General features: G+C 33.1%; 3 protein-coding genes across 4 annotated transcripts; 1 reads left to right on the top strand and 2 right to left on the bottom strand.

Annotated features, from left to right (window-relative positions):
- The first annotated feature begins 1,002 nt into the window (after window positions 1-1,002).
- On the top strand, window positions 1,003-3,512 carry LOC139858441 (protein ABA DEFICIENT 4, chloroplastic). 2 transcript variants are annotated; one of them, XM_071847288.1, is made up of 6 exons: window positions 1,003-1,177; window positions 2,125-2,323; window positions 2,407-2,507; window positions 2,666-2,794; window positions 2,902-2,990; window positions 3,244-3,512. In XM_071847288.1, the coding sequence occupies exons 1-6, from the start codon at window positions 1,133-1,135 to the stop codon at window positions 3,392-3,394; spliced, it is 714 nt and encodes a 237-aa protein (XP_071703389.1). In that variant the 5' UTR covers window positions 1,003-1,132; the 3' UTR covers window positions 3,395-3,512. The 2 variants fall into 2 exon arrangements, with proteins under 2 accessions (XP_071703389.1, XP_071703391.1); XM_071847290.1 differs by having other exon boundaries at window positions 3,240-3,502.
- Window positions 3,513-4,377: 865 nt separating this feature from the next.
- Window positions 4,378-5,547, bottom strand: LOC139857668 (small ribosomal subunit protein eS7-like). The gene is made up of 5 exons (XM_071846493.1): window positions 5,424-5,547; window positions 5,250-5,323; window positions 5,039-5,162; window positions 4,768-4,950; window positions 4,378-4,682 (listed from the first exon to the last, which is right to left on the bottom strand). The coding sequence occupies exons 1-5, from the start codon at window positions 5,496-5,498 to the stop codon at window positions 4,563-4,565; spliced, it is 576 nt and encodes a 191-aa protein (XP_071702594.1). The 5' UTR covers window positions 5,499-5,547; the 3' UTR covers window positions 4,378-4,562.
- Window positions 5,548-8,426: 2,879 nt separating this feature from the next.
- On the bottom strand, window positions 8,427-12,626 carry LOC139858115 (mannose-6-phosphate isomerase 1-like). Its single transcript, XM_071846968.1, has 5 exons — window positions 12,179-12,626; window positions 10,824-10,991; window positions 9,692-9,889; window positions 9,154-9,420; window positions 8,427-8,932 (listed from the first exon to the last, which is right to left on the bottom strand). The coding sequence occupies exons 1-5, from the start codon at window positions 12,509-12,511 to the stop codon at window positions 8,618-8,620; spliced, it is 1,281 nt and encodes a 426-aa protein (XP_071703069.1). The 5' UTR covers window positions 12,512-12,626; the 3' UTR covers window positions 8,427-8,617.
- Window positions 12,627-13,103: the final 477 nt, after the last annotated feature.

The raw sequence follows: 13,103 nt of genomic DNA, 5'->3' as shown, positions 1-13,103 counted from the left end.
TTATGGTTTCATTCCTTTCTCATTTTCTTCCCTTGGGGAATTAGAGAAGGAGGTTGTTTCTTTGCTAAAGCGGGTTCAGAAGAGTTCGATGGCGCAAGATATTGGTGCCGGTGCTGCTGCTCATATTTTTACTAGGATATGTTTTGCTATTGCTAGAGGTGTGGGGCCCAGATTGTCTCTAGGCTTCCCACTAATTTATTGTAAGTTTTAAAACTTTTAAGTTTATTATTATTATTATTATTATTATTATAATAATAATAATAATAATAATAATAATAATAATAATAATAATAATAATAAAAATCCTCTATCTCTTGAACACTTTACCAAAACATAAAACTATTTCTAATCACTAAATCACTTTAAAGGTTTGAAAGAACTTCAAACTTAATGTCACTGAGAATTTGCGGTCATAGTCCAACGGATCTCCCCATATACTTTGTGTCATGAAATAGAGAAGTCATGGATTCGATCTTTAGGGATGACATGATTTTCTTTAAACAAATTGAACACCAATAATGGTGGTATATATTGACCCTATATGGAAGTTTTATCGGATTCGTTCACGGACCCCTACCCGGAACCACTGCCCGAATGGATGTGTTCTCGGGTACTGTCGATCGGGTTCGGGTTTCAGCCCAAACGTGTGTGTTACGTGCAAATGATGAGGGATCTACTGATGCCAAAAAAATCGACGTTCAAAAAAAAAAAAAAAAAATTAATGTCACTGCTATACTGGTTTTATATTGTTTTGTTAAAATTTTGACAACTGCCAAAAGAACTTATAGCTTAACTTAGAGGTTTGGTTTCAAATCTAGACATATACTATATATTTGTGGATTAATTCGTGTTGGGTCGTGACTTTACCTTTAAAAAAACAAGTCTTGATAGCTAAGTGAGATTAATGTTCCTCCTATATCCATGATTGTACCAACTTCTCTTTCTTACACTCTACTACCACTTCTATTTTCTTTCTTCTCTAACCATTATCATTATCATTATCATTATCATTATATAATATAATTATAAATTATATACATGTTACTATATATATATTATATAGTACTACTACTAATTCTGATGAACACTAACGTATTTGCTCTCTCAATTTTCTTATTTTGTGACACCTACCATGGCTTTCTCTTCATGCCTTTGCCACCATCAATCTGCACTCAAGGTATTGCCTTCTTTTTTGCTCTTTTATTGTATTGTGTTAGTGTCTATCTGTTTACATATGTTCTAGTGACTTTTTATCCATAAAGTCATTATTAATTTGCCAACTTTTATATGGGTATGAGTTAATTTTAATTTCTTGATATTGAATTGGGTTGGTTTTGCCCCCCTTTATCCAATTACTGTTCTAATCACTTTACATATACATAATCCTAAATTTAATAAGCAATTATATATTCTGGGTATGATTCACTTTACTTTGTTAGTATTTGGTTTATTCTGCATATATAACTCTGTTTATACTATCAATATCATCCATTTTGTGTGTGTCTGTGTTTGTGCACAATGAGTTATTATCACTTTACATAAAAATATTTTGAGTTTCTTGAACTTGTTTAGTTGGTGTTCTTGTTTCGTTATTATACTTATTTTTCTGTTTCAATTTCAATTTTTGATCACCAATTTAGGTCGATTTCTATTTTAACATTAACACCATGAAAATGTAAAAAAAAAAAAAAAAAAAAGTAGAGGTAAAGTAAACAAAAAAGTCTGCGAGTGAAAAAACATTGGATATTTGAGAAATTCTTTAGGGTCTAATTAATATGTCTTTTTACCAAGTCTTTTATGTTTAATATAATTTGGTTTTGTAGATTCAAATTTTTACTTAGCTAGTTATAAACGGGTAAACGGATAAGGTTTTTTCGTTCAGGCTACCTGTCCGGGAAATGGGAGTATTTTTACCCAAATGTATGCGGGCTAACTGATATGACCGTTTCCGACCCTTTTTCAAGATATGTTGTTAGTGAGGTTTAGGCTAACTTGGGCTGGTTTTACATAGCTAGTTATGTGTATTTATTTATGTCAATATATTTTTCTAATTAGTAAACAATCATTGATTAGTCTGGTTAACTTTAATCGTGTGCCTAATCTGTGTGCTAACTTTTGATTTAGATTAACCTACGTACGAGTGATGTTAAACACTCAAAATCAACATTTATTCTTAAAGCCGCGAACACTGAATTCTACGGCACCCATATCGGATGTAAGCTACAAAGTAAATGGAGTTTTGTTGGAGGTTCACGAGCCATTGCCATACCGAACCCTCGAAACATCAATCTGCAACAAAAAAACACAACATTGAAAGCATCATGTAACTGCTTTATATCCTTTGTTTTTAATGTTAAAACTTAATAATAAAATCTGCCCAATGTGACTAAATTACTGTTGGTTTAGGGTTTGCGAATCCAAACTTAGCCGGGGATGCGTTTACGTTAGGAACGGCTGCAGTTCTTCCATTTTACACTCTCATGGTTGCGGCTCCAAAAGCTGATTTGGTAATGGTTTATGTTGTAAATTGTAGCTTGTATATATAAAACCCGTATGATACTATTAGAAATGAAACATAACCCAAATCGACCCATTTTAATGTAACTTGGTTAAAGAAAGGCAGTTTGTTTGTTTGTTTTTTTTTTTTTTTTTTACCTTGATGCAGACTAAAAAGTGCATGAGAAGTAGCATACCATTCGTTGTGCTCGGCGTTTTATACTCGTACCTTCTTTACCTCTCGTGGACACCCGACACGTTTAGTTATATGTTTGCAAGCAAATATTGGCTGCCCGAGGTACGGTTTTGCACCTATATAAATAGTTTGTTATAAGCTGAATATTAAATTATGTAAGACATACATCAACTAATTTTCTTTTTACTTGTGTCATTGTTTATATACAGCTTCATGGTGTGGCTAAAATGTTTTCTAATGAGATGACATTAGCTTCGGCTTGGATCCACTTGTTAGCCGTCGACCTTTATGCTGCAAGGTAACCCGTTTTTCTCACAGTGTGAATGTTGTTTTTTTCCATTATTTTTTAGTATTTTTATAACGATAGGGATGTCGTTAACACACCTAAACTTGTTGCACATTTGAGTAACCACCACCTTAAAAAATAAAAATTAACCACTATGTACAACATTTTTTTAGCATGTTAACGACAGCTCTACAGATTGTCGTTAGAAAAATACTTTTTTTCTTTAATAATGATAACGGAGTTTGGTTTTGGTTGCACAAAACAGACAGGTGTATCAAGATGGATTGGAGAACGAGATGGAGACTCGGCATTCGGTTTCTCTTTGCCTCTTATTTTGTCCAATTGGAATACTTGTTCATGCCATCACCAAGGCGTTGATTAACATATCTAGAAATTCAAAAACTGAGATTCAATGATGTTATTTGCTCTACCTGGACTTTATATTTAACCTAGTGTTAATGAGTAGACTGCATCTAAAATTTACTTGAAGATGGTTCGAGTATTTGCTCATCTTATCTAATAATAACCATAGTTTTGGCATAAACCTTCTGGTGTTTTTACGTGATAGCTACAAATCATTATAACATAGTTGCTCTGAATCTATTATGTATGGGTGAAATTTCATATGATGGTGAAGTAGATTAGTCTAGCACATATCTGCTTAGTGTATATTCCTTCAAAAGATGTACAGAGTAATTTGCAATCAAAATTTAACTTTACAGATACTGTACTAAATGAGAAGCAAAAAGGCTTTATAAAGACCGAATCTTACAACATGACCATCTAAAAGACAGTTGCATACAATATAACAGTAGTGTTTTAAATACACTATACCAAAACAAATTTGTTCATATATAGTTTAGTACGTTCCATACTACATAACAATATGTTCTCAATGTTTCAACACAAAAAAGTCAATGTCAAGAATTGTTATTTCTTACTTGAGCTAAACGTTGTTGGTTATAAAGCTAGCTACCCAAGATGTCAAATGAAATAAAGAGGAAAACAAAAGGGCTCTTAACATTTTTTTCCCTTAAAAAAACTGAAAACTTTATAGATACAAAGTATCTTCATCTAATGGATGACGACCAAAACACGATACAAACAACGGCAACAAAGCCTTAAAAAAACTAAAACACCAAGCCAAGCACAACAAAACAACAAAGAGGAACAACACCCGAACAAGGCACCAAGCTAACAAAACAAAGCAAACTAAGCTAACAACAAAGACCAAAAGAAGGGACCGGAAGCAAAACATCAACATAAATAAAGAACCAACACCCCACACCAAACAAAACAAGCCGAAACAGACTAGAACACAGACACCAATTTTTCAAATTTTTCAGAAGGCTCTTAACAAAAGGACGCAAAGTTCTGTAACCAAAATATAACCAAAAACTGAAGACGCATTAAGTAGAAATCTTTTCCAACCAAAAGCCTTGTAAATAAATCCTACAAAGATAAATGAGTGCATAAACTGAATCTCTTGAAGTCAAAATATCAGATGCACACAAAGTTGCATTCAAAGTAACAACAAAATTAAAACCATAAAATAACAAAACCCTTCCATTAGGTTCGGTTCATCTAAGCCTCAGTCATCGGATACTCGAACACAACATCTTTCCCGCAAAGCTTTCTGTAAACCCCAGCAAATGTCTCCAGCTTGTACTCGGTATCATTTCTTGCCTTCGGATCCAAAAAAATCTGCATAACAATTGAAAAACAATATGTAATTAAAGAGCTAAACACCGAAAAGTTACAGTAGGTAGAAATTTCAGAAATTTTTTACCTTGATGATTTTGGACCCATCAACTCTGTAACGAACACGTTTTCCGACGATCTCAGCAGGATGCACAATATCAGTAAGCATGGCCTCGTGCACAGCAGTCAGAGTACGGTTACGAGGTCGTGTAGCTGCTGAACCTTTCTTAGGTGGCGGCAGCATCCTTCTGGTTGCAATCAGAACCACATCCTATCAAAATTTAAGCAGCCAAATTTTCAGTAAATAAAAGAAAACATTATAAGTTAACAAAGTTAAGATAATTAATAATAAAATTAACCTTGCCACTGAACTTCTTCTCAAGCTCTCTAACAAGCTTGAGATGAATCTTGCGGAAAGCGTTCCTTAATCTGTAAGGAACGTGAATCACAACAGCCTTTCGATTTCCAGAAACATCAATTTGGCTGCAAAATAATTCCACAATATAATCAATATCAATACCATATAGTCAAACAAAATGTAATATTAAAAACGAGAAGAAGCAGTCTTACTTGGCACCGTTAATGAAAAGGTCCTTCAAGTCACTCTTCAGGTCCTGGTTTGCATTCTCCAAGTCAAACAATGCCTGCACACACAAAGTATAAAGTCAGACAACCTATAAGCAAGAAAACTAAGCTAAAGAAAGTAGATATAAATAAAAAAAGATCATGTGAAACACGAATTACCTGTGCAACAGACTCCTCAAACTCGGTGGGTTCGACATCCTTGTCCTTCTGAATCTTCTTCCTTGAAGTATACATTTTTAGGTTTTAAACTAACCAAAAAAAAAAAGTAAGATATGGCATCATAACATTATCATAAAATTGTAAACTGGCACTGCAAAAAAGATGATTTAAGTATATAGAATTATAGTGCCATACTGACGCCAATAGAACATATATTGCATTTACACCCAATTTTACGAAAAATTAAAAGCAAATTATGGTACAACAATGAGTATAACCAGTAAGAAAAAAAGTGTGCAGAAAGCTAAAACAACAGATTTAGCACAACAATATGATTCTTTATAACTTAACATAAGGCAGTATATACCAATACACCAAACAATGTCTTATCTTCTCAAAAGTATATAAACATGTGATCATCATAAAAGCAAAGCACAAGTCTAGAGTTGTGTAACAATTTACACAAATGTGATATATTAAACAAAACTTCATTCAGAATTCACAAATCTTATATAAAAATCAATAAAGCTATTGATCAACAAATAACTAGCTCAAAGTCAACACGTTAACAATATATTCGGATCAAATCTAAAATTATGAATTAAGTGCAATCAAAATTGACTACATATAAGCAAACAATGGCTAACAATAAATAACAATTTCAAACTTAAGCGCTCAAACAATTACACTAAACACATGAAACCTACGATCGTCTACTTAATTGTCAATAAATACATCATATAATAAGTACAAATTGATCTAATTTATGCAAATTGAAAATAAAGAAAAACGGAAAAGGGACGAACCTGCAGTGAAAAAAACGGAAGCTGAAGGTGATAGGGGTCGGCTGAGGAGAAATGAAAACCCTAATAACTCAGATATATGGTATTTTCATGAGCAGATATGGGCTGGGCTTTTAACATGTTTCGACAAACATAGTCCAATAGACCTTCGTTTATTGTTTAGGTCTATCATTTCGTGAGGAGGAACAGCCCAAACTTTAGTGCGAGTCTTTTTTTTCGTTTTTTTATTTATTATTATTATTATTATTATTATTATTATTATTATTATTATTATTATTATTATTATTATTATTATTATTATTATTATTATTATTATTATTATTAAGAGATTATTAATTATAATTTGTATCTTATATCTTATATAATAGAAAAATAAAAAAATTATATAAATAAGAAACATAAAAACTTTAAAAAAGCACAGAACAAACAAACTTCTCGATTAAACGTCATATCAAAGGTAACAAAAAAAATATGAATTTTCTATATGGGTACAGTCAAAATGTCAAAACGGCAAATAAGACTGATTTTAGGTATAAAACGACATAAACACCTTCCACCATTAGTATTATGCTAATTAAATTATTAAATTAAATTATTACTTTTAATAATTTAAATTATTATTATTATTATTATTATTATTATTATTATTATTATTATTATTATTTTGGCAAAAAAAAACCGAAAAATTTATTACGATTCTTTATCTCGGAAAGAGAAAAGAAAACATAGATACAACAAGAGACACGGACGAGGCTCGAAATCAGAAACCCAACAACGAAACCGTCAAAGAGCTAACTAAACGCGAGCCTCACCTTGAACTAACGATATACATTACACAATCACAAGATATGAAAATAAAACAATTAACCAGCCAACTAAACAACGACAAAGTCACTAACTAACCATCACCGATGTTGTAACTATTGTTGTCGACGCCAATTATTAATTTTAACTATTTATTATTAATTATTGATTATAATTATTATATACTATCATTAATAGATAAAATTACTATATTATTATCATAATTTTAAATACTCCGTATTAAATGATAATGATAATAATTATTATTTTTAATTGAAAGTTTTTAACCCTTTTAATAAGATATAATGTATTAATCATCTCCATTTAGTTAAATGGTTACCGCCCTTCTGGGTGTCCGTGAGGTTTCAAATTCGAGTCTCGCATGGGGATTTCATAATGCAACTTGCTTTGGAGTTGATTATGGAGTCATCTGGAGGCATCATTGTCTGAGCCTGTCCTATGGTAGTTGTTCAGGGGTGACAATTTTTCGGTGAAACATCCTTGACACAACCACCCAGGCTTGCCTGAGTGGTCACCGAGTTTTCCAGTGAAGCACACCACCCGGGTTCAATTCATGGCTATGCCAAATTGTTCAAAAAGGGAGGGTGACTAGAGGGTGCGCATAATGCGCAATTCACCCAGTACCAGGTCTCGCGCTCGGAGGGCTTGATTACCCTAGGTTTTACCTTCTATGGGGGAGCCAATGTGCTCGTTCATAGGAGGGTTTCCTCGCTTAAAAAAAAAAAAAAAAAAAAAAAAAAAAACTTGTGAAACGAATATGATCGGGTGATGAAAATCCTTTAGTGGTCACCGTAATTCCAATCTCGTTGTTCAAGAACTGAGATATAATGTATGAAATATTATTTAGGAGCGATTTTGGGAATTTGCTGTTAAACCCTCCTTTTCATCAGTTCTAACATATATAATTGTGATTGTTGCTGAAAATTTTAACGTTTTTATGTACTGTAATTGATATTCACCTATTTGGACTTTAGACTCATGATGAAGCCATTAATTTGATATAGAACAGAAGATTGTGACAAGGATTAATCGATTATTGACTGCTGTTTAAACTGGTCAATGATTGATGATCAGTCAAAATTAAGTATCCCGGTATATAGGATAAGAATTAAAGCTGTACAGGTACCACTGCAATTTTCACAATATACTGGTTTAGGTGGATTTTGTGTATCTGTGTTGGTCTTATTGCAGATTAGATTTACAAACATTATTATCGGACAACTACTTATGTAATCTAAAACCAATCTATAAACTCTCGCATAATGCACATTTCACCTTGTACCAGGTCTCGCGCTCGGGGGGCTTGACTATCCAAGGTTTTACCTTTTATGGAGGAGCCAATATACTCGTTCATAGTAGAGTTTTCTCGCTTACCAAAAAAAAAAAAAAAAAAAAACTCCTGCAAATAAGGAAATAACAAAAAGAACGGAAGCATAAAACTTTTATTCTGATACTATCGTTGTGTATAGGTTATGGACCATGTACATAGCAAGTTACTATTAAGACATAGTAGATAGATGTACATGACCCATTTTATTATTATTAGACTCATGATCATTTTAATTCTTAATGATTCATAAGCACCTTGTTGTTAACTCCGGCTCTGTATAAATGCAACTCAGACTCGGTAGTTACACGGATTTCGGTCCCTGCAGGTGCAAATAAAGCAACTCCTTCGGTGACTATATCTTCACTTGATGACGTCAGCATTGATCCTTCTCCTGATATAACTACAAAAACCGACGGACCTGGAAGTGCAGGAAACACAACCGACGCACCTTGGTCAAGCGCACAACGGTCAACCTCAAATTCCTCAAAAGGCGGAGTGTATCTTCTTACATACGGATTTATAGAAACGCCTTTTAGGATATCAGGTAAACCCTAAAATCACACCAAAACTTGTTAATATGGCAACATTAGAAATGGGAATTGATATTTCCATCGTCGAAAATGATAAATCCACCATAACTGTACGATAAATACTTGTACAGTACAAGTCTAATGCATATATATGGTGGATTTATCATTTTCAATGGTGGAAATATCACTATTGATATTTGATTATTAGAAATAGACTAAGCAAATTTGATTATTATTCGGACCTGTTTATATGTAAGCATGGAACAAAGGATTTTAACATCCATGTATTTTGGAGTAAGACCAGCACGCACTACGTTATCTGAAGCTGCCATACATTCGATGCACTCACCGTAAAGATACGCGTGAGGTTCATTCGCACCTATATATAAACCGTCACCCGGCTCGAGTTTCACATGATTAAGGAAGAGTGCGGCTAACACCCCGACATCGTTCGGATACTGCTTCTCGAGCTTCAACACTAGTTCCTCCTTACTAGTTAACCGCCTTGTCTGATAACATATGTGAATGTTAAAATTGTTAAATTAAGAAATTCTATAAATTATTATAGGATTTTGCTAATGCTAATAAATTATTATTAGGGTTGTTGTTAACGTGCATTATGAATTATGATGTTGTATAATTCAATAACCTTCACTATAAAATCACAATTTAACTGCTATGTACAACCGTTTTATGCACGTTAACGTCAGCCCTAAGGGTTGTCTTTAGCATTAGCAAAATCCATTATTACATGAATAGTGGTGAGGACATGGAACATACCGCTTCTTCGTTAATTAGACGACTAGTTAATCTGGACAGTGCTTTTGAAATCGCCTCTCGGTCAACTGACATGAGTTTAGTGAATATTGACTGAAGAACTCGTCCATCTTTGACTTCCCCATTTTGTCTGTCGTCTGCATACGTATTACCGACAACTTCCTTAATCTCTGGAACACTTTCAAGTACATCATCAAGTTCCTAGCATAAATCACATGTTTCTCTGGATAAGTTATATCACAATCACACATACAAGATTCGAGCAGAGTTGGCAAAATAGGCGGGTTTGGTTGAAACTTGAAACATGTTTTTAGTATGGGTCAAAAACAGGTTGTGATAACCCTATAATTTCATTTCTTTATATATAGTAGTTATCTTGTTATTAAAAGATCACAAAACTATGTTATTACAATAACAATGTGATTTTTAGAACAGAATTATTTAGGATGCTATAACCATTTAATAAAAAACACTATGGAAGAATTTCAATGTGTTTGACCCGTTTCTCATGTTGTTACTTTTTATGTTAATTTGAACAACTATGAATAAATCATAACCAAATATTTATAATATTAAATAAATTCAGTCATGAGCATATTCGGATTAGCGAGGCCTAATCGAGTTATTTCGTGACTTTTTCCGACACTTTCCCTGGACACCACAAGATGTATTGTTAGTGAGGTTTGAACCTAAGATCTCTCGTAAGGATATGAAACTCAGACATATTGTGATGGTTAAACAAAAAAGACAGAATGGTAACACCAAAAACAAACTTCATATTGTATATAATTACAAACATGGTCCACACTTGAATATATGGGCCATGGCTTCAAATACAGTCAGGATAATAAGCAGGTAAAGATGACACTACAGCATGTGGGTGGGCCATGACTTGTTACTAAAGAAAAATCTAAGCAAGTAAATATGGAAATATAGCAGACTTGGTATATGGCCAAAGAAGCAATGTATTCAATCATATTACCCACCATTTATTTTATATTTATAGTAAATATCAAAACCAACACAATATTAATAGAATTGGAACATTCATGAATTACTATTACTATAAATAAATAATAAATATATAAATATAGAAAAAAATAACAAAATTTTGAATCGTTATGCATATGTTTACCTCTGAACTAATAAAGCCACATAAGGCCTCAAACTCAGTTAATGCCAAAGCCATTTCGGGCTTATGGTTCCCATCTTTATAAACGTTCGATTGCAACTTATGAAGTAACTCAGCCAATTCCTTATCCGGATGGGCTTGTATTGACAATGACCGTCCAACTGATAAAACCTGATGCACAAAAACTCGAGTCAGTGGTAAAATAATAACCATATGACCCATATCAACACTAAATTGACGAAACTGTCAATTTACTAGACATTTTTACTTATTAAGCACAATTTACTATAAAAGGTTCCAACGAAGATCGCGTGTGAAGTTGAAATGATTATTTCACATTTACAAGGCACTGAAAATTTATAAAATACATCTAAATATGGGAACTGTATTTCTGCACGTCTCAAGTAGTAACGTAATCAATTTGATCAATCCTATACATCTGTATGCAGTATCTGAGCTGTATCGACTTCAAGCTTATCGCTACATTCATATTTGTTAGTTAATTTACTAAATTTTAACTAACGAATATTTTTGCAACTATAAACTCTTATATATAAACAATGGCGGAGCAAGAAAATTTTTTCACCGGGGCCGAAATTTATTTTTAAAACGTAGCGACTTTTTTTTTGGCAAAATATGGAGGTTTTGGGGAAAAATATAGAGTTTTTTGGGCAAAGTACTGGAGGTCTTTGGGCAAAATACGAAGGTTTTGGGGCAAAACATGAAGGATTTGGGGTAAGGAAAAAAATCCACCGGGGCCAAAATCGAAAAATCGAAAAAAATTGCACTAAAAATTGTCAATTCACTGGGGCGGGCGCCCCACCCTGCCCCTTCATAAGTCCACCACTGTATATAAATGCTGAATTAGTTAAAATTATACAACAACAAACCCAATACCACTTATGGTGTATGGGGAGGTAAGATCTAGACAATCCTTCTCCTATCCGAGAACAAACCCAATAGCACATAAGTGGTGAATTAGTTAAATTATAGACACCGACAATTGAGTATTGAGGTGTAACTATGAGATGGTGGATTCAAGTACAAAGGTGCATATATGTATATATTCGTCGAAAAATATATAAATTTGTTAAGTGTGTGAGTTTATAGTCGTTTAAAACAAATAAAAAAACTAATGACACCAGTTATACCATCCTAATATCACAATCACAATTTTTCCCCCCTAAAAACAACAATTCTAACTCACATGTGGGCCTTGGCCCAACGGTATATGGTCACAGATTCAACATTAAATCCATTTAGTCTATCTATCATTTGATCATCTAAAAACAACAACAAAAACAGAAAATAAATCAAATAACAATTTAAAATATTCGGAAAAAAAAAAGAGTTATTACCTTCAACAAGAAGGGAAGATCATGACCCCACTTATCAACAATAACATGACCCAAAACCTCATGGTTTTGCATAATAAACGACTTCAAACTCACATTATCAGAATCACTTAAAAATGAAGGTCCAGAAACATGAGTCCCAATCCAAAATTCAGCGTAATGTTTTCGATCATCAATCTGAACACCATCACTGTTTTTCTCAAACAGCCTTGCAACACGTGAATCGTACCCAATTCGACCCCAATCGTAATTCTGCACCGAACATTTCAGCTTCACAAGCCCTGTTTTTTCTTGTTGCTGTTTTGTCGCTACTCCATTAACAACGACAACCTCCATAAGATTACTTACTATTTGATTGATAATTTGATGAAATTATAAAGAAGAAGTAGATACAGATAGATATAGAACTGGTTTTGAAAGAGAAGCGTAGAGGGGGAAAAAGGAAATTATATAATTTATAAGTGTAAAGTATATGTTTGTGTGTATATGACGGTTTTATTTTGAAGAAGAAGTTATCGTTTTATTGGGAATTACAAAGTAAAAGGATGGAGATTTTACATTGAAAGACTCAATCTTCAACACGTATAGAAATATTTTTGACATAAATTATCTAACAAATTTTCACAATGGGATTTTACAGTCTATGTCCCGTATGAGATTGGTGCGGGTTTCCTTCCGAGCACTTGGGGGCGGGTATAACTGTGCAGGTGATAAACGCGTAGGTGGTTAAGTCCCCCTTAGGTGATCCTAACAGCTGTCCACAAAAAAATATTATTTAGTATAAGTATATGTATATGCTTGTAATTAAGCTAAGTTAAATGCCCAAGGTAAACATACAAGAAGTGATAAGATCTAATTGAACTTAAAAACCTTACTTAAGATATCGAGTTTAATTGAGTTTCAAGTTTGACATTACATAAAATTTAAA

The sequence above is a fragment of the Rutidosis leptorrhynchoides genome, chromosome 7 (genome assembly GCF_046630445.1).
Source record: "Rutidosis leptorrhynchoides isolate AG116_Rl617_1_P2 chromosome 7, CSIRO_AGI_Rlap_v1, whole genome shotgun sequence".
NCBI lineage: Eukaryota > Viridiplantae > Streptophyta > Magnoliopsida > Asterales > Asteraceae > Rutidosis > Rutidosis leptorrhynchoides.
This window is presented reverse-complemented; position numbering and strand designations above follow the sequence as displayed.

Coding starts and splice junctions, on each gene's coding strand:
- LOC139858441 (XM_071847288.1), top strand. CDS start 1,133: ATGGCTTTCTCTTCATGCCTTTGCCACCATCAATCTGCACTCAAG. Junction 2,324..2,406: donor CACAACATTGAAAGCATCAT/GTAACTGCTTTA, acceptor CTGTTGGTTTAG/GGTTTGCGAATCCAAACTTA. Junction 2,991..3,243: donor GTCGACCTTTATGCTGCAAG/GTAACCCGTTTT, acceptor TGCACAAAACAG/ACAGGTGTATCAAGATGGAT.
- LOC139857668 (XM_071846493.1), bottom strand. CDS start 5,498: ATGTATACTTCAAGGAAGAAGATTCAGAAGGACAAGGATGTCGAACCC. Junction 5,324..5,423: donor TTGAGGAGTCTGTTGCACAG/GTAATTCGTGTT, acceptor TTGTGTGTGCAG/GCATTGTTTGACTTGGAGAA. Junction 4,683..4,767: donor ATGGGTCCAAAATCATCAAG/GTAAAAAATTTC, acceptor ATTGTTATGCAG/ATTTTTTTGGATCCGAAGGC.
- LOC139858115 (XM_071846968.1), bottom strand. CDS start 12,511: ATGGAGGTTGTCGTTGTTAATGGAGTAGCGACAAAACAGCAACAAGAA. Junction 10,992..12,178: donor ATCTTCCCTTCTTGTTGAAG/GTAATAACTCTT, acceptor TTTGTGCATCAG/GTTTTATCAGTTGGACGGTC. Junction 8,933..9,153: donor CCATGCTTACATATAAACAG/GTCCGAATAATA, acceptor GTGTGATTTTAG/GGTTTACCTGATATCCTAAA.